The sequence below is a fragment of the Pyrus communis genome, chromosome 9 (assembly GCF_963583255.1).
Source record: "Pyrus communis chromosome 9, drPyrComm1.1, whole genome shotgun sequence".
Classification (NCBI taxonomy): domain Eukaryota; kingdom Viridiplantae; phylum Streptophyta; class Magnoliopsida; order Rosales; family Rosaceae; genus Pyrus; species Pyrus communis.
The window spans coordinates 11,265,784-11,284,883 of NC_084811.1; the positions used below are offsets into that span (position 1 = coordinate 11,265,784).

The following is a 19,100-nucleotide window of genomic DNA, read 5'->3' on the forward strand; positions in this document are numbered from 1 at the left end:
TACTCAAAGAACAGCCTGTGTTTTCGGATCGAGAATTCTTTGTAGATTAAGAGATGTAATAAAATGACACTAACATAGTGACACGATTCTTGGATTCATGTCAAGTATTACTCTACCTTAATTCGGTAGTTTTACATTGGATTTATGTCATTCATCGAGATAAGCTAACAAGTGATCGAAAAGAACCGTCCGGTCGATCACCTCAAATAGAATTGTAATGGTTTAGTAAACTATGAGATGATGGCTGTTAACATTTCCTCCATTTACAGGGAGGAGCGGGCTTTGCCCGGTTACCAGCAACTATAATGTTCTTCTGTTTTCCTTCTCGTCTCGCTCCCCTTCCAAATTCCATTGCAATGATCTCCTTGTTCCATCGAAATATACAGAGGATTCCGCTTGTTCCATCATCATTTTGGTATACGAGAGGCCGGTTCAAGTGGAGAATAACTCAGCATTTTGAAGCAAAAGAAGACCACTTGAACAACCGCTGCAATCAACTTGAGTTGATTTCGACAAAAGCCCCCCGATGGAACTTCTTGCAAAATGCCTCTATGGCTGATTGAATTCGGTCTTGGTCCTGCAACCAAATTTCTCAATGATATTCATTCAAACAACTTATATAATGTAACTCCGTACCTAAAACCTCAAGAAATGTTCCAGTACCTTGCCCTCGAAGTAGATTATAACAGGCTCCGTCCTTGATTTGCGGCGACAACCTTAATATTTCCCATGGAAGATCACAATCAGAATTAATATATGATATCATGTTGTCCTAGAGATCTAAAGATTTCAAAAGGCACTTACCAATGAAAAGGTCTGGAAATTCAAGGCAAAGTTTTGACAGAGGTTGAGCAATTTCGACCTGCAATTTTCACCCAAAAAAAAAAAAAAGAGATGACTACCATGCAAACAGTAATATGTCGATTTATTCCCAATTAATCGCATGCTAATACTGCACTCGATGTTTGACATTATATATTCCAGAATTTCTAAGAAAATGCGATCTTCTCAATTATAGAACTCAGTACTTCAACGACTAACATTTAGAGAAATCGATAGGTATCCTTCTGAAGTGGACTATATACACAAACACACAGCCCACTTATCGCTCTTGGCATAAGTTCTATAAGCTCTTCTAGTGCCTAGGATTTGATTGGATTTGATAACTCACTAGATTCAAGGTATGTTGAAGGAAGATGAAGAAATTTCGACCATGTTGAAGGTTGAAGACGAATTAGTCATGAAGGAACGTTATCCCTTTCCAACCCCACAAAATGGTAGGATACCAACACCTAATAACTTATCCTTCTAGTCCCCCCAGAATGAATAATCATTCACCTCTAACTTTATTTTTTAACTTCAACATACCTTGAATGTTTAGAGTTTTCCAATCTTAGGCACCAAACGAGCCAATATTTCCCCCTAATGATTCATCTCATGTACCTTTATGGTAAAATAGGCCAAGCACAGCATAAAAGAATCATCATCCCAACTATGCACGTAGGGTGATTCACACAATGAGGATTATGATTATGATTACATGCCTATAATTTATTTCAATACAAGAAAATAAGATGTCAGAAGTTGAAATGGAAGCTACATTAACGAATTAGCAGGGATTGCAAAATGTTTGTGTGTTGAGGTGGGGTGGTAAAACTTTATAAGTCTTGCATGCTAATGTTGTCAGACTGTCAGTGTGGACCACCGCCCACCGCTGCTTATTGTTTAAACATGTGCTTCCATTTAACAGTCCAGTAAATAAAAAGATATTGTCTGGAAAAGAACATTGAGTGTGTCTTGCGTGGGCACACCCAAATTTTCAAGACTTAATATATTGAAAATATAATGGAATACGGAATTACTTACATCTGTAAGGTTTGTTGTCAAGTGCTTAGATACAAATGGTTGCATCGTTGCTAGTGCACCATCGGATCTCATTAGTTCAATTAGACAGTTCCACTGCTCATCCAGCTCCAAGATATTTGTTGCAGTAAGGATTATTACATTTTTACACTTGATCTGCAAGAGCCAATCATTTGATCATTCTATATATAATCCGTACTTTACTGGTCAGATGTATATATACACACAAATCAGTCAAGAGAAAACTTCAGATTTTTTCCAGTGGAAGCTTCAATACGATGTCACGAATTCTAGCTGACCAGATATACAAAAAGCAAAACTTCATATGCGACCTTTCAAACACATACCAAAGGGACAATCAGCTTTTCATGATGCAATAGTTCAGTGATACCTTCAGGGAACAGAGCCATCTGAGAAAGCAAAAACAAGAATAAAATCAAATTCATGCTGTAGGACTCTGTCACTGTAAGATATGTAAAATAACTATTTACGGGAACATATTACACAGAAAGTAACAACCAACAGAAATGAAACAAAGCACAACGAGATCGTGCTATCATACATTGCATTAAATAATAAAAAACTTGTAACATCTAAGTACCTCATTCCGGTCACCAGTGCATTGATCACCTATAAGATGCCTTAGAGATTCTTCAAATTCTTCATCAGGAGCCTAAACAATGAAGATTGACCAACCTCAATATTGTTAGGGGCTTAGAGAAAAACTAAAATAATTGCATAAATTCGGACATCTCAATGATATTCTCATGGATTCCATTTTACAAGTCGATGGTTGAAGGATTAATACAGATTTCCATTTTCCAAGAATGAAATACTAACAGATTCAATAACATATCACTCTTTAGTGCTTTAGAAAGTTCAGCCAAAACAAACATACCAGACGAACAGCAAAAGCCTTTGCAACACCTGCCAAAGTGACATCTGAGTGCAGTGGACCAACCCCTCCATACATAAATACCTACATAGTAGTTTCGAAAAACATTGACTAGACACTAGAACAAAAAAAGGAAAAATCTCTCATCCATTTCATAACTAATAAAACCCCTAAGAACTATCAAACAGGCTGTAATGATTTACCATATCATCAGTTGATTGTCGTCGCTCGACTTCTTCGGCGACAGCATCTATCTGTTACCAAGAGAATGTCATGGAAAATGAAAATGTAAGGTGACGCGAGTAAATGTTTCAGGTTCCACGTGTAACTGCACATCCATCACTGCAGTTACATAATTAGATATATAGGTAACTGAAACTAGGCCAACTATGTTTTTATAAAAAATAAAAAACTTTGCAATAGTAACTCACATCATTCCTAACAACAGCAGTTTGTGATACCAACCAGCCAATAGAATGGAGCTTTCTACACAATGAAGGCCCTATTTGATCCTCAACAGTGCCAAACCTGAGCTATCAAACAGATAAACAGAAACGAATAAACTTCAGTAATAACATTGGGTTGAGGAAAAAATGGTTACACAAGTTACTACGACATTTAAACCATGAATCGTTTCTTTCCTTAATGTTTTGAAGTAAATACTATGTCAGTCTTCTGACACTAGTGACTGTTTATGTGTTCCTTTGCATAAGTTATAATTAAAAATGTAAGAAAAACAATGATCATGAACATGGACATGATGACTAATAAAGTTAACTCAAAGTACTAAATCCAATTTCCTTGGGTCTAACCACAACCATGAGAAATTTAGAGATGCTTCAGCCTTAAACTGTGAGATAATGAAAGGCTACAGAAAACAAAAGAGAATAGTTGAACAAAATGGTTTCTACTGAAAGTCCAACAAAACGCCTGAAATTTAAAAAAGTAATCACTGATCATTGATATCACGGCGCAACCAATGAAATACAGGATCTGTGGCGCAACCATATTATTATGGTCATTGATTGCAATAAAAGAATGTAATACTGACGAAGGACTTACAGAATCTCATCCCCCACAGCAATGGCTGAGGACATGAGTAGGCTACTCCCATGTAAGCCCACACCATCAAGGCCATTCATAACAGCAGACTGATGCCCACGAACCGAAGAAGAAAGTTTTTTAGCCCTTCCGGCTCTCTCTAATCTTCCATCAGAAAGTAAATACGCAGGTCTAAATACTTCTTTGTTGTCAGATGAATTGTTAATGCTCAATAATGCATTTGGAACTGTGTCATATATGCTTCCAATTGAAGTATAACTGTGAGAATGAAATAACATAAGTTAATTAGTCGAATATAACTAAACTAGTATAACAAAACAGTGCAATCAATTGAAATGTTACGACATATGCATCAGGAACCAACTCAAAAATTATGGCGAGCATTGAAAAAAGCCAAGCATCAAAGCAACAGTTCAAGCCACATACCCTTGATCATAAAGACTGCAGTACTGCACTTTGCAAGTTATGAGAAAGGCCCACACATCTCTGCAATGAAGTGCATGGAAGTCAAACCCCAGAATGTACTAGAGTTTTGAATTTGGATAAAGAGGAAGCCTCCTATTGGTTTTATGCAACGGTAACTAAATTCTGTAGCTTAGAATTTAGATCAAATACACTTCTAAGTCACTTTTTAAGGCCATACAAAAGCATAAAATTCAGATCATATGACATTCTCATGTTGCATTAAACTCTTAGCTACCTGATACCTAGTACTAGAATTATTTTCTTTTGGCTTATCCAGGGATTTGTTTGTTCAATAAGTGGAAATTTTGTATATAGAAAACTCATTTTTCTATCTTTCAACGAGAAAAGCACTATAAAGACAACTTGCTCTCTAACAGCCCTTTCCATATGCCGAAAAGGAAGAAAATAGATGAGAGAGGAAAAGGTACAAACATACCTGTATGACCAATCCAATATAGGATTCACCCTCATGAAAGGTGGCCATCCAACTGAACTGGGAGAGAATTGTTCTTGACCAACCTGCAAGTCAGAAAAGTTAAGGCATTTTTGCTACAAATGTCTGCAGAATAATCTGACAAACAGAGATATGTGTACAATATGATTGTATCTTTGCCGAAACAGAAAATCAATTACCGCAGTAGGATCACCGATTCGGACACCAAGGAAAATAGCTTTGATTGGTTTGGATTTTAGTAAATCCTCCAAACCAGACTTGAAATCAGAGCGAATGATATCCAGTTGCAAACCATAGCTGCTTAAAAAAGAATATGTTACTAGAAGGCTACATCCTCCAGCATTTAAATTTATGCGAAAACTAGATACTTCTGATCATACAATGACATTTTAAGACAATTAAAAAAAAAAAAAAGAGTAAAAGGGGGAGCATCTCTCACGTAGTGGCTGTATCATAAGTAAACGAGTTGATTTCAGGGAAAGCAGATGGGCACTCGAAATATATCGTTCGCATTGGAAAATATTTTACACCCCCATTAGAACAGCTTTGCTCCCCTTTATGCAAAAAGCAGCCAGCCCTGAGTAGGTGCAACAAAACCTACAGAACCAAGTTATTAATACTATCAATGACACAGAAGGCAGCTGAGTTAAATAGATAACCAGTAAAATCACTTGTTAACTTACAGTTGAATCCTTTCCCCCATTAAAGCTGAAGGCAACCTCTTCAATACTGTTGATTAAAACAATTTATGGAGTGAGAGTTCAAATCTCAAATGTTTCAAAAGTGGAGTTCATGTGTGAATTTCGCTCCAAGGTATATGGATAGCAGGAGCACCTCAAGTGCATTGATTTATTTTATTATTTTCCAGTGCTGTTTGATTCAAATGTATACATTAATTAGTGAATTTCATGTCATTAATCTCCTAATAATGGTTGAAAAATTGTAATCCATTTGATATGAGATATTTTCCAGATAAGGTTGCCAGACATTCAAACTTTCACAAAGAAATATGCAAGCCTAGTCTGATTCATAGTGCCCAAATCGCCAGCAACACGTGGTGTATACTCATAAAGGATCTTAAACGGATAGCGACAAACCAGGCAACAACTGACAAGGAAAAGCAGAGTAACATTTACTAGGAATTCACATAGATTCGAATGAGTATTTTACTAGATACTTCCGCACATCAATATCCAAGTAGTTGCCTCTACCTTTTACAAATCAAAACTGTATCGGGAATCAACTAACCAACTTGTTTGTTTTCTCCTAACAGAAATAGCATTACACAATACAAAGCTCAACATGTTAAAAATTTAGAAACAATAGTCTAGCAACTGCATTGAGTTCAAAATGAAAGGTGCGCGGGGAGAACACGAAAAGGAGCAGAAATATCGTTACAATGTAATCAATACAGAGTTTTTAGCTCAACCCATTTAATTTCTGGGAAAATGTAGTAAAAATAACAACAAAAAATGGTTCTTATAAGTTTCATAAATACTGGGCCAACTTATATAACTGCTTGGTTCACTTCGAAAGTCCTACATATTTCTTAAAATCTACAAAACTCAGAAGAAAGCAAACAAAGAAGAACTTACGAGTAGAGCGCAAGAGCTCTCTGAATAACATAGATAGCGCTGTTGTACTTGGTCTTAAGCCTTCGATCATCACACTCTTTGATTGCCTTGTCAATCTCCATCTCCCCTCTGCAAACAAAACACAAAAACCCAGCACAAATTCATCAAATAAGCAAATGGGGTTTCACAGATTCAACAAAATTTGACGATTTTCTGAAAAACCAACCAAATGAGTGCTCTCAAATCCTAGAAAGTCGACCTCTTTAACCAAATTTACCAAAAGGGTTTGCAGATATCGAACGAAATTTGCAGTCTTTGCTTAGCAATCAAGAAATCTCACATGAAAATACCAGTCTTCAAAGCAATGGAAATCTTGGCGGAGGGAGGTGGCTATGGAGTTGAAGGTCGAATGGGAGTAATTTGATTGAATATCCGAAGGAGTTTTGAATCAAAACAAAATTGGGTTTTGGGAGTATTTCGTGTTGGATGGATGCCACAAGTTGCTTATCTGCGAAACGGGCTTTGGTTTTGGGTTCGTCTACCTGGAATTTGCAAATGTGATATCAACGCGACGCGCACTTCCATATGAAAACCGAATTTGATCAACCGGATCGGATAATTAGACTTTAGTACTACGTGACATTTAAAAATAAGAATACATGTGATTTGAAATTTCTTTTTTTTTTTTTTTTTTTCTCTGTTTTTTTTTGGGTTTTTGAGGAAAAGCAAACTCAGATTGGTTGTATGTATTTTTATTTATTTTTTAAGTAATGCTACACTTATCACATTTATATTACCTGTTTACTAAGGGTAGAATTTACATGTGAGCTCATTTATATTAAAGAGATGATACAAATGTGTTATGAAAATTATAATAAGAGTAGAATTTTGTTATCTTTTGTTTGAGAATGAATTACATAGATTATATTCACCAACACATGACTTCCATTGGGCAATAATGCATTTGCTTTGTGGACGTTAGGTGATGATGAACCCGTTCCATGTAAGTTGCTATTTTTTTACTTGGTTTTGTCAAAATTAAGTAAAATATAAACTACTTATTAACAAAATCCTCTTGTCAACCAAAAGAGAGTGAAAAGACAATTTGATCTTATATCACAAAAAAAAAAAAACCATGGACAGTAATGTAATTTTGCACAAACCAAATTTTACTTTTGTTCCTTCCCTTGGCCACACGTCGTCATAGTATATCGTTAACTATAAAAAATAAAAATATAAGCCACTTAGTACTACGGTCTAGTGGTGTTTCTCTTCACTTGTATGTGAGAGAACTTAAATTCGATTATCGTCAAAGACGAATTTGAACCACATTATTATGGCTTGCCTATTATGAGGTTTAACTCACTTCCCTACCCCTTTGGTGTAAATAATATTGTTTGTTAAAAAAAATATGTAAAACTATCTACAGTACCACGTTTTCTCTCTCACTCCCGTCGTTTCACATTTCTCTCCAACTTCTTTTTGTCCCATATATTTCCAAAAAAAAGTACTGCTTCACAAACAAAGTGTTGGGACTAGGTTAATTTGTTTTAATTTTGTAGCTTTAGAATACACAAAAAAAAATAGGAGATTTGGATTATTGCAAAAAATGGGAATGAGGTTATGATTTACCATAATGTAACAATCAAATTTTTCGTGCATGCATGTACGAACTTATAAACTTGAATTAAGTCAAATTGACTAGAATAATATGCTCTCCTCGATTTGCACCAAATTTTGAGTCTCCTCCCACCTTCCTTGTAGTATTTTTGATAAACTAGTGTAAATCAATGCTGGTATTAGAAAAAAGGAAAAAAAAAAAAACATTGGAATGACGTAGCTAAGGCAACAACATTTTTTTTTTCTCTTTTTTTGTTAAACTGGAAATCCAATACCAGAGCAAAAGCCAAAAAAAAACAAAGACCGGGAATCAAACGTACAAACAGACGAGCAAGCAGGAGAAGAGAATCACAAGACGCAGCCACACATGGCTCAAACGTGACTCCAGCAGTCGTAGAGCACCTAACACCTATGGTGGGCAACAAACAAGTCTATCAATATGACTTGACTGCTCCATGGAAAATTTGTTATATCCAGACATGGGTAGGGCATGATAACCCAAATTAGTAATATTTACACCAAACTAGATGGCATCAAGCATCATGAATGGTATGGTATTAAAGTTACAGAAAATCTGTCACTTAGTAGTACGGTCTAGTGGTAGTTCTCTTTACTTATAAGAGATCTTAGGTTCAATCATCTCCCAATACTTACCGAACCAAACTATTATGACTAACTCATTGTAAGACTTAACATACTTTCCTAACACACAGCGTAGATATCATGTGTATTAAAAAAGTTATAAAAAAAATTGTAGTACGAACATTTTCTGAACAATTAGATCCGCCTAAATGTTCAAGGCAGTTAGTAGTTTGGATGCAGGTAATTTCTAGAAGTGATTAACCAAAAGGTGGGGATTTGATTGCCATATGCAATGTTCTTCTATCCCGTATCAAAAGATGCTGAAAATTCAGTAACCCTTCATTGTCAGCAGCCGATAAAGTCATGGGAACACTTTAATAACATCCTTTATTTTGAATGTAGGGGCTAGGGAAACGACATGGAGTGATTTCACAGCTACGTGGTGCCTTAGAACGCACGTTAATCATTTAACATTACGATAACGGGGAACGAATTTGACGTAGGTTTGTTTTCGCTTAGAGGACTGGAGTCATAAAAGTCCAATAACCAAAAGTTTCCACATGAGCTTTCACCAGGGTATGTGGACATTTCTTACCCAAAACAAGGTTGCTGATTGCGATTATACAGTCAGTCAATACTCATCTTATGGCATGATTGTACATAAATTTTTGTATTTTTATATCATCATTGGCGTTAAGCACCTTTTAAGTACAAGAAATCATGTCGTTAAAAAAAATTATATAATTGAATAAATTTACGGTGAATTAAGGAACATAAACAAGTAGGGAAGGTAAGGAGGGCAGACAGAAAGCGAATATCATTCGTAAACGCACATACATTAAAAATCAAGAATAGTTGTTGGTGTAAAAAATCAGATAAAGTCTAGACTGGATTCAACACGTATTTTTTATAAGAGTTGCTTTCGGTCTCTATGCCACAAGATGACCCGAGAAAAAGAGAGAATAGGTGTGCCACTGTTGGACGCTGCCAACTGACAGTGTTCGTGTTCGAATATGTGTGAGAGTAGCACGTAAATCTAACTTCTTAACTAAATGATTGTGGATCGAGCGTGATGCTGGTTTGGTTAAGTTCTTTTATGTGCCTCGAGAGAACCATGACTTAAAATTCAGTGTAACTTCGTGAATGCCTGCCTAAAAAGTAAATGAAAGTGAAATAAAAACTAAAGCTGAAAACAGAATGTAATCATTTCATGATGAAGTCAATATTACAAACGTTTTCAAAAGTAAATTTTGGACCGATTGGCCGAACTACATGACTTGAAATGTAAATTGACTGGAAATGTAAAGAAAACATTAAAAACTCTAGCAAGATTTAGGCCCTGAAGGACAAGATAATGTTAGAGGAGTCCATCGAGATTACGAGTATTAGATTGGACTTTGTACAAAACATACACCTTTGATAGGGAATCAAGGTGGTTGGAAATATCAACCGAATCAACCACAGGGTGACAAAGCTGTAAAAGTTTTAATCTCAGGTATCTTAGGATGTGTTTGTTGCAAATGAAGGCTTTAAGATTGTAGCTGAAGAGTGAATAAGTTTGCTGAAGAGCAATTAGGTTTATGATGAAAAACAGTTGTGTTGATTGAAGAATCATTCAAGATTTTAATAATCATACAAATTGAATTTGACGAAGGTCTTGAGCTAGAAAACTTCTGGCTCTATTTATAGGCAGTGGAGAATAAGCAACCTTGATCGTATTGCCGAGTTGGAGCCTTGATAGATTGGTCATTTGACGTTGATAATGACTATAATTCCTGGTAAGTGGCTTTCAGTTATGTCTTGTGAGGGTTTGCACGATCGCATTGGTGACTTAAGCATGTCAGATGACGCGTAGATCGTTACTTAAAGAGGCGAGATATTCTCGGGTCTTGGGTCTAGTCATCTATGTGGCAGACGAGCCTCGGAGGAAACCCTGTCCGACCCCTTAAACGAGTTAGAGCAAGGTGGTTGTTCGAACCCTAGGGTAAGATCCCAATTGGTCATTAGAGTTGGTGGGCCGGAGTCGCACAACTTTTGCTTATATAAAACTAGTTTGGCCTTCTAACAGACCTTATTTTTATAGGAAAACTAACCAAAATGACTTGAAAACTTTAACTTTTAACCAAAAACCACATTGTAAGTTTATTTAATGGTTAGTACAAAGCCCACTTTTATATCAGCCCAAATAAAATAGCCCAAACAAAATAACATGGTGATTTGTCAATTTTACCCCTAACGGATATGGTTAACCTAACTTAATATTATGTTAGATTAGTTAGTTTGGAGTTAGCCAAACCTTATGAACTAATTGAATTTTAATTTTTGTAGAACAATTGCAGAGAGTTCTTCAATTTTTTTCGAATCTGGTTGAGTGGTTTGAGTAATGCTTGCCAACGAATGTTGAGAGCGCATTTAGAAATCGTGATCGCCGTTGTTCTTCATCCCTGTTAGAGGGATTCTTCTGAAACAAACCTTTGTTTCAAAACAGTTTCGCAGTGGTTGCATATTTTGAGATTCTATCGAATCATTATCATTAGTGTTGTTCATTGTGGTTGAATATTTTCACTGGAGTGATCGTCTTTCATATTTGATTAGATTTTTGTTTGGAGGTAATCGACACTGTTTTTGCAGTTTTGAATTCGATTTTGTCGTCCTTTTTTTTTTTTTTTTTTTTTTGCATGTAATATGCTTAGCTTTTTATTTGACTTATATATTGTTGTTGATTTGTTTTTAGATTAGTAGATTGATTCCGGTTTTTGAAATTTTCAGTTAGCAGTTTCTTATTTCGAAGAATCTCAAGTAAGTTTTGAATTGTTTTGTCCTTTATTTTTTGTTTTGTTTATATTGTATATTGTTCATCTTGATTTTGTTTCATTTTTCAAAAATTTATTATGAATTAATTTGTGTTCATCACATTTGATTTTTTTAACATTTTTCAGAAATAGTATGTTTTTTTTATGAAGCAGTGGATATTTCAGTTTACTTTTTGTTTTTGTGATTGTTGTGTTTTATAAATAGTGTTATTTTTGTTCACTTTATATGTATATTGTTTAACTAATAGGTACTGATTTGTTTTACAAAGATTGGAATTTGGTTTTGCAACAGATTAATAAACAATTGTTGTTGTTTATTGTATAAAAGATTGTGTATTAATTTGAATTGTTTTGTTTTTTTGTTTTCGTTCAATAGTTATGGAGAATGGTAAACTAGCTCAGTTTATATATGGTGGTTTATCCATTGTTATTTCTATTTCATCAACTTCTATCGTCAATCAGATTTGTATTGATCTTTGTTATAGGTTTAAGGGTTTGAGAGTTGGTTGTTTTGAGTTGCAATATGCTTTGAATAAAGATCCTCATTGTATGTTAGATTGTGATGCCGATGTTATGAATATGTTGATGGTTTTTTTATGTTGTTGGGAAATCCATTGTAGAAATGTTGGTTATGGATAAATGTGATGGTTCTATCTTTCAGTTACATACGGAAAGCATATCTTCTTCTTGCCGTACATTAGACTCTATAATTGTTGCTAATGAAAATGATTATTTAGGGAAGTATGGTTCTCATGGTGTGTACAATTATATGTCATATGAATGAGATAGTTACATAGAAACTGAGGGGCAAGTTTTTAGGAGAGGCTGTGTTGATTTTTGAGATAAGTTGAAGAAGTTTTCTGTTGAATGTGGTTTTGATTTGAAGTATTTGAAGAATGATAAGAATCGTATTAATTCAAAGTGTTATTGAAATGAATCTAATGGTTGTCTTTGGCATGTGTATGCATCAAGTGTGGTATTAATGATTTTTTTTGGTATTCGGAAGTTGCATAATGTGAATACATGCAAGGGTATGATTCGAAAGAAGAAAAACAAAGTTGTTGCACGACAATTTGTTGCTTTTTTCATCAAGGATAAGGTTCAGTCAAATCCTCTTATTAAACCGAAGGAGATCATTTCAAACTTAAAACAGTTTTATGGATTAGATATTGATTATTCTACTGCATACTTTGGCAAATAGATGGCAATTTTTGAGTTAAATGGTGATGATATTGATGCTTACAAGTTCTTGCCTTAGTATGTTGAATCTGTCTATTCAAGCAATCATGGATCTGTTTTTGAGCTTGTCAGTTGTTGTGAGATTTGATGTATGCTTTTTGTTCCTTTGTCCAGCTGAAATCATCGTTTATCAAATTCATGAGGATATCTTTCCTTGCTTTTATGACTTGGTAATCTTTGATACGTCTTTGAACCTTCCAGTTAGTTGAGAGTTAGTCAATGAACCTCATCATGTATAAGCCGCAATCTAATTTGATTTACAAAGAAATTCAAGTCAATGATTATGAGTATTAAAATGAAATGAAGGGCTAGTTTGGTATTGATGTGCTTTGACAAAAAATTGTTTCTACTGTGCTGTGAGAATAAGCAGCTGTGAAATAAAGCAGCAAAGTGTTTAGTAAACTTTTTTGTAAAAGTGTTTTAGAAAAAAAAAAAAAAAAAAAAAAAAACAGTATTATAGTATTTGATAAACTTTTATGTAAAACAGATGTGAAAAAAAAAAAACTGGTTTTTCAAAGCTGGGTTTTGCAGCTTTGTGTTTTTGGCTTTTTTTCATCCAAAACTGTGAAAAAAAAAACTGAAACTGAATGTTTACCAAACATAAAAAGTTTCCAGCTTTTTTTTATAACCACTTTTTTTAGAATCACCTCAGTACCAAACTAGGACGAAGTGTGTGGTAACTATTTGTATAACTGCATCAAATTATTCATATTGTTTTTGAAACTGTAGTAAACACAAACTATATATATATATAACTAAAATGCTTTTCACATTATAACGTACGATGTTGGTTTCTGTTGTGCACATGTTCTATATTCTTTGACTTGGAATTCAAAGTCAATTTTGCCGGAATTGATTTTCTTCATTATGGCTTGAGTTGAATCCATAACATTTGAATTGCTTGGTAATTTTCTTGCTTTATCAAGCCAATATTGAACAAAGTGGCCCTGCAAAAATTTATAATGTAATAATAAGATGTTTGTTTTCTATAAATATGAGTTTTTGGTTGTGCGTTTTTGCTTACCACTATTGATGCATTTTCCCAGTAGTAATCAAAGTTCAAATCTTCTTCTGTTGTGTTCTGTCGAAGAGAATTGTAATGAATCATTTCTGCATTTTTTGTGTCCAAAACTACCAAGGAGATATGGTTGTAATGAAACAATGGGAAGAAATTTTTTGATACTTTTCCATATTGGTCCATCAATTGGTTGTAGAGCCTTTCCTTGTTTTGCACAGTTGTTTCAATGCTTTGTTCATTGATGGTGTGCTGTTGAAAAGGAAAATCATCTAAAATCATATTTATAGATTAATTGTTCTAATTTTTATATGTATATGTAAATATTTTTTTGCAGAATATTAGTTGTTTTGTTTACTCACAAAAATTGTTGGAGACATAGAAGTACATTTGTTTTGTAATGTTCTCTTGTTCTCTTTTTAGGTAGCAGAAAGAATCAACAATCTGAGTTGATGTAGGTCCATTTGCCATTAAACTGTGCAGGTCTTCTTTCAACACCATTATTCTGTAATAATTGAAATATGTAGTTTCAGCTGTTCAGTATTCATTGTTGTAGGACAATGCAAAAGTTTTAGTTATACAATAATTCGTTAGTGCTTATAAAGTTATGGGAGTGTGTAAAAAAACTTCAGGTAAAAGTTTTTTTTTTGTATTACTTACCTACTGTTTATTAATCAGAATTGAGTTATTCTTCTTCTATCATCTGATTTCATCATCTTGTACACATAAAGTTGTGTCCAATTCACGATGATGTCTATGTGATTTATTGCTGGAATGTCATCCGGTTGTGAAGAAGGCTCATCTTTTAAATCCAGGTTGAATGATGGAGTTTCACCAAAGACTTTCTTTCCGTTTTTTGTCATTGGCTTTGTTGCTTTTTGACTAACTGTTTGCTTTTTGACTTGCAGATCATTCTTGTTGAGAGCATCGTTGCTTTTTAGAGCTTCAATATTTGTTTCTTGCTTTCTTTCTTTTGCCATTGGTGAAACATTTTTGTGCAGCAATTTTTCAATTATGTCACCATGCTTATTTGTTTGTTATATTTCCTCTTTTTGCACTATTTCTTCTTCAATTTGTTGCTTCCTTGATTCTAAAACTGGTTTGACATTTTCTTTTTCTTTCTTTTAATTGCTATTGGTGGTTGTAGTGTCCGACATCTTTTCTTCTACCTCTTTGATTCACAATTGTTCTGTTCTTTAGGTTATGTCTCCCTCTTCCTCTGCCTTTGTAGTGTTTGTTTGTTTGTTTTTTTTTTTTTTTTTTTTTTGTTTTTTTGCACTTTGCACTTTGCATTGTTTCTCCAACTTCTTCAATAGTGGTGTTAATTTGTAGATGAATTGTCTCATTCTTTGTATGTGATATGTTTTCTATTTCTCCAAGCATTTTCCTTTGTTGCATCTTCTTTGTTGTTTTCGATATCATTTTGACATTGGCTTTGGTTGAGTTTGACATTTGTACAATTATTCTAACTAAAACCATATAGTTTTTATTAGAATGCAACTTTATTGTAAACAAATAAAAATCAATATAAGTACACACTATATCTGAAGCATACCAAAGTGAATTACTATTTATGGAAATACAAAACATTTTTATAACTGCATAAATCTTTATACGATTCATATAACTAAATAAATTAGAAATAAAAATGTACAATAGGAGGTGTATTATGTGTAAGATTTGGAAAATTTGCAATTCTATTTATAAATGAAGCAATTTGTAAACTATTTTGTAAACACTGTTTATTAAACTTTAAAAAACGCAAACTATTTTGTTGAATGTATAAATTATTAACAGAGAATCACACTAGTTCGTGTAATAACATAATATATGTTTATACTAGTTCGTGAATGCATCCCAGATTATACTATTTCCGTACATTTCATTCTATTTACAAATGAAGCAAATTGTAAACTATTTCATAAACACTGTTTATTAAACTTAAAAATCGTGAACTATTTTACTGAAGTGTACAAATTACAAACAGACAATCACACTAGTTCGTGTAATAGCATAATGAATGTTTATATATTAAACGATTGGCTAGTAAATAGTCTTTTTTTGGGTGGATCCGTGATGGATTCGTACTGAGAGTAAATAACAAAACAAATTTACGAAAATAGTATAATCTGTGTTTTGTTTAAGTTGATGCATGTTATTGTATATGCTTGATTCCAATAGATATTAGTTATATAAATAATGAACCGTATGATTTTGTCAAATATGTTAAGAAAAATTGTAAGATTGTTACCTTTGTTTATTTTCTGGGTATTTCTACGACCAAGTTGCTCACCGAAGTTGAAATTTGCGTGAATTCGTCCGTGAAAGAACTAGAATGATGTACGAAATCAAAAAATGAGGATGGATGATTTGTGTTGGGGGTTGGATTTCTGTTTATAGTGCATGCACTTTCTTCATCGTGAATGACTTATTTGTGCGTGAAAATGGAAGTTGGTGTTAAGGAGAGAATGTGAAGTTAGTATAAGAGTGAAATAATGATTTTTGCTGGGGGTTAATTATGCGTGAAGGATGAGGAATTTGGGTGCTGATCTGGCACTCAAAAAAAAAACAATAATAAATAGCTATTATTTTCATTTTTCAAATATAATGTGTACAAGTATTCCAGAAACAGTTTAAGTTATCTAGTTTTTTGTTTTGCATAAATTTATCTAAATTGGTAACCATATTCTTTGGATAATAAAATGTGGTTGTTTTTTAAATAGATTAATTTTTTGTATGGTAGTTGTATTTATTTAATTTGATTGTGTTGTATAATAGATGAAATAAATTTATATTCAAAAAGTGATAGTAATTGATTTTTTGCAATCTTTTGGAGTAGAATATATAATTTGAAATTGATAATATAAAATGTAATGGAATTTTTGTAGATGTCATAAAGTAATTTGTACATTGATATAAAATGTAATTTGTAAAACTCAAGCTAATGTAATAAAATCCTCATCAGGAATGTCATCATATTGACCATGTTTATTTTGTCGTCTTCTGTCTTCAAGTATCTTCTTCAGTCCATTTGCATAACTATTCTCGTGATTCACAAGTATAGTTGCAATTTGAGCTCTTTTGGCAAATACTTCTTCCTTTTCAAAGGTGGCTTCTATTGGTTTGCCCCCTGATATTTGGTTTGCAAATTGAATGACAAATATGCCATAATCCAATCTGCATTTTTTTTTTTTTGGAAAAACAAATAAGTGTGACAAATAATAAGATCATATTATAACATTCGATGACATATAAAAGTGAAAAATGAAATTTATATATACTAAAACCCAAACTTGGGTGGCACTGTTCTAGAGCAGTGTGCTTCCTTTTTTGCCCCTGCTTGATTTGTTTAATTGCATTTGTGCCATGTTTCACACGTGTTGGTCATCGTGCTCCCTTCTTTATGTTTTTACTCTTTCGGACTCTTCTGGTGTATTTTAACCCTGGTGTCCAATAGAAGTGTCTCGACTTCTTCCTCAAAAATCGCAGAAATCCAAAAAGGAAAAAACTGTGCTCTTCAACCGATTAGCGATTTCGATTCTGCTTCGTGAGATCTGTTCGATCTTTACTTCCTCATCTGTTCAATCTCTTCGACGCACCATCATGCTCCCAATTTAGCCTTTGACAGGTAATTAAATCTCACTTCTTCTCAACTACCCAAAAGCCAAATATTTCAATTTTTTTTTTTTTTTTGTGCTTTGTTACTTCTTTGTTGAAATTTGGTGATGAAATGTCTTCCATTTTGTTCCGTCTCTTTTCCTTTTCATTTGCTCTCTCTATCTCTTCATATGTCTCTCCGTTTCGATTTCGATTCCGTCGTCTAGAAAGGCATTGTTGGATTTTTTTTGGCTATTTTCCAGAAACCAATTGCGCCATTTTAGGTGTGTTGCTTCATCCGCATCTTATTTTCTGTTTGGTTAGCAAGAAATTTTTTTTTAATTGATTAGTGTAAAATTCAAGTCTTGCCGTTTTGTGCTGAGCGTTTTCTTAATTTTTTTCGTACTTTGTGTGTGGATGTTTGATCTGATTTCATTTTTTGTTGCAGGAAACATTGGTCTTCAAATTTTAAGGTTTTATTGTACAGGCTTGCAAGCCCTTTCTGGGTGAGGTATATAATTTATGTTTTTGTTCTTAAATCTTTTTCCAACAGAATTTTTAATTTTTTTTTGGTCCTGTTTCGTTTTTGGTGGGATGACTAATTATTGGGGTTTCCTTTGTCTGTTTGGGATTTTAGTATGGGTTGTGATTTGGTTGTTTTTTATTTCCAGGGAGAAGTGTTCATGGTTTATGAGTTTGGATTTTTAGTGTGGGTGTATGATTTGGTTGTTTTTTATTTCAGGAAACGTTACCGTTCGAATTTTATGGTTTTTATATAGAAGTTTGCAGGCCCCTTCTAATTAAGGTATATAATTTATGTTCCTGCTCTTATATCTTTTGTTGAACAAAATTTAAAATTTTTTTGGGTCATGTTTAGTTTGCGGATCTATTTTCTGTAAAAAAAAATTGGTGATAATTAATTTTGGTACAGAAAATTGGTGATAATTAATTTTGGGGTTGTGTTGTATATGGATTTTTAGTGCGGGTATATGATTTGATTTTTTTATTTTCAGGAAGCAGTGGCCATCGTTTTTGCCGCTTTTGTATGTAGGGTTCCAGATGCTTGAGGTATAGAATCTTCAAATTGCTCACCTTAAGTAGACAGTGGCGTGCATATGTAGTTTATCACTGAATAATCAACCTCTCATCACTAAATTAACGTTTAAGTTTGTTTTTAATTTAGTTCACAAATGAATCAACCAAGTTTTCATGCCATATTGATACGAAATTATAAAGCAATTTCGACCATACTTTGTTTGTTTTTTTTTTATCATTCTTTTGAGATCTATTGTTCATATATATCATAGATGATGAAGAATAAAAGAAATTAAATGCCGCCTTGGATGATAAGTTGATGTTGATGACAAGTACTATTGATGATACCCACCGTTTCTCATCTGTTCTAATGCTGCAGGTATGTATATTATGTAACAAGTTCTCTACAGTTTGTTAATATCCATAACCAATACAGGTTTGTATTTCAGTGAAAAAATTCTAGGAAAAACAAAAGGAGGTTGAGCCCATCTACATGGGGAGTCGAAAGAAAAATTAAACTCAACAACTAGAGAATGAGAATGCGTCTGATGAAAAATAGGAAATGAACACATATAAGGTAATGTCACAAGGTGAGATTTCAGTATGAAATTTTCATTGTCATACTGATTAATGCTTTTAAACCAATTGGTATGGATTCTATTTTTAGTTTCTTTTGCTTGATCCATTTACATTACTTTTTTGAACCAAAGGCAAGTTCCAATATTGCATTGATAACAAAATAAATTAATTGAAATTGAAGCTTTCTCTGATTGAGAAATCTCTTTTTGTTTAAATGGTGTTACAAGTTTTGTCTTTATTTTTTTGCCAATAGGTGGACTTAAAAAGGATCAAGTATGCAGGGGAATGGTAGGATCAACATATCAAA

General features: G+C 33.5%; 1 protein-coding gene across 3 annotated transcripts; it reads right to left on the reverse strand.

Annotated features, from left to right (window-relative positions):
• Nucleotides 1–54: 54 nt before the first annotated feature.
• Nucleotides 55–6,915, reverse strand: LOC137745017 (uncharacterized). Of its 3 annotated transcripts, none has more exons than XM_068484866.1 (17): nt 6,654–6,915; nt 6,335–6,442; nt 5,423–5,468; nt 5,179–5,336; nt 4,919–5,036; nt 4,722–4,804; nt 4,247–4,306; nt 3,821–4,078; nt 3,190–3,286; nt 2,962–3,012; nt 2,762–2,842; nt 2,465–2,536; nt 2,211–2,273; nt 1,867–2,019; nt 805–862; nt 664–716; nt 55–577 (listed from the first exon to the last, which is right to left on the reverse strand). In XM_068484866.1, the coding sequence occupies exons 2-17, from the start codon at nt 6,433–6,435 to the stop codon at nt 494–496; spliced, it is 1,536 nt and encodes a 511-aa protein (XP_068340967.1). In that variant the 5' UTR covers nt 6,436–6,442; nt 6,654–6,915; the 3' UTR covers nt 55–493. The 3 variants fall into 3 exon arrangements, with proteins under 3 accessions (XP_068340967.1, XP_068340966.1, XP_068340965.1); XM_068484865.1 differs by having other exon boundaries at nt 6,591–6,915; XM_068484864.1 differs by having other exon boundaries at nt 6,540–6,915.
• Between the last annotated feature and the right edge of the window lie 12,185 nt (nt 6,916–19,100).

What these genes read in the sequence shown, in the direction of transcription:
- LOC137745017 (XM_068484866.1), bottom strand. Translation starts at nt 6,435, where the DNA reads ATGGAGATTGACAAGGCAATCAAAGAGTGTGATGATCGAAGGCTTAAG. An exon ending in TGCAGTCTTTATGATCAAGG is followed by an intron (nt 4,079 to 4,246) that starts GTATGTGGCTTG and finishes TCATTCTCACAG; the next exon opens with TTATACTTCAATTGGAAGCA. An exon ending in TGACAACAAACCTTACAGAT is followed by an intron (nt 863 to 1,866) that starts GTAAGTAATTCC and finishes TGAAAATTGCAG; the next exon opens with GTCGAAATTGCTCAACCTCT.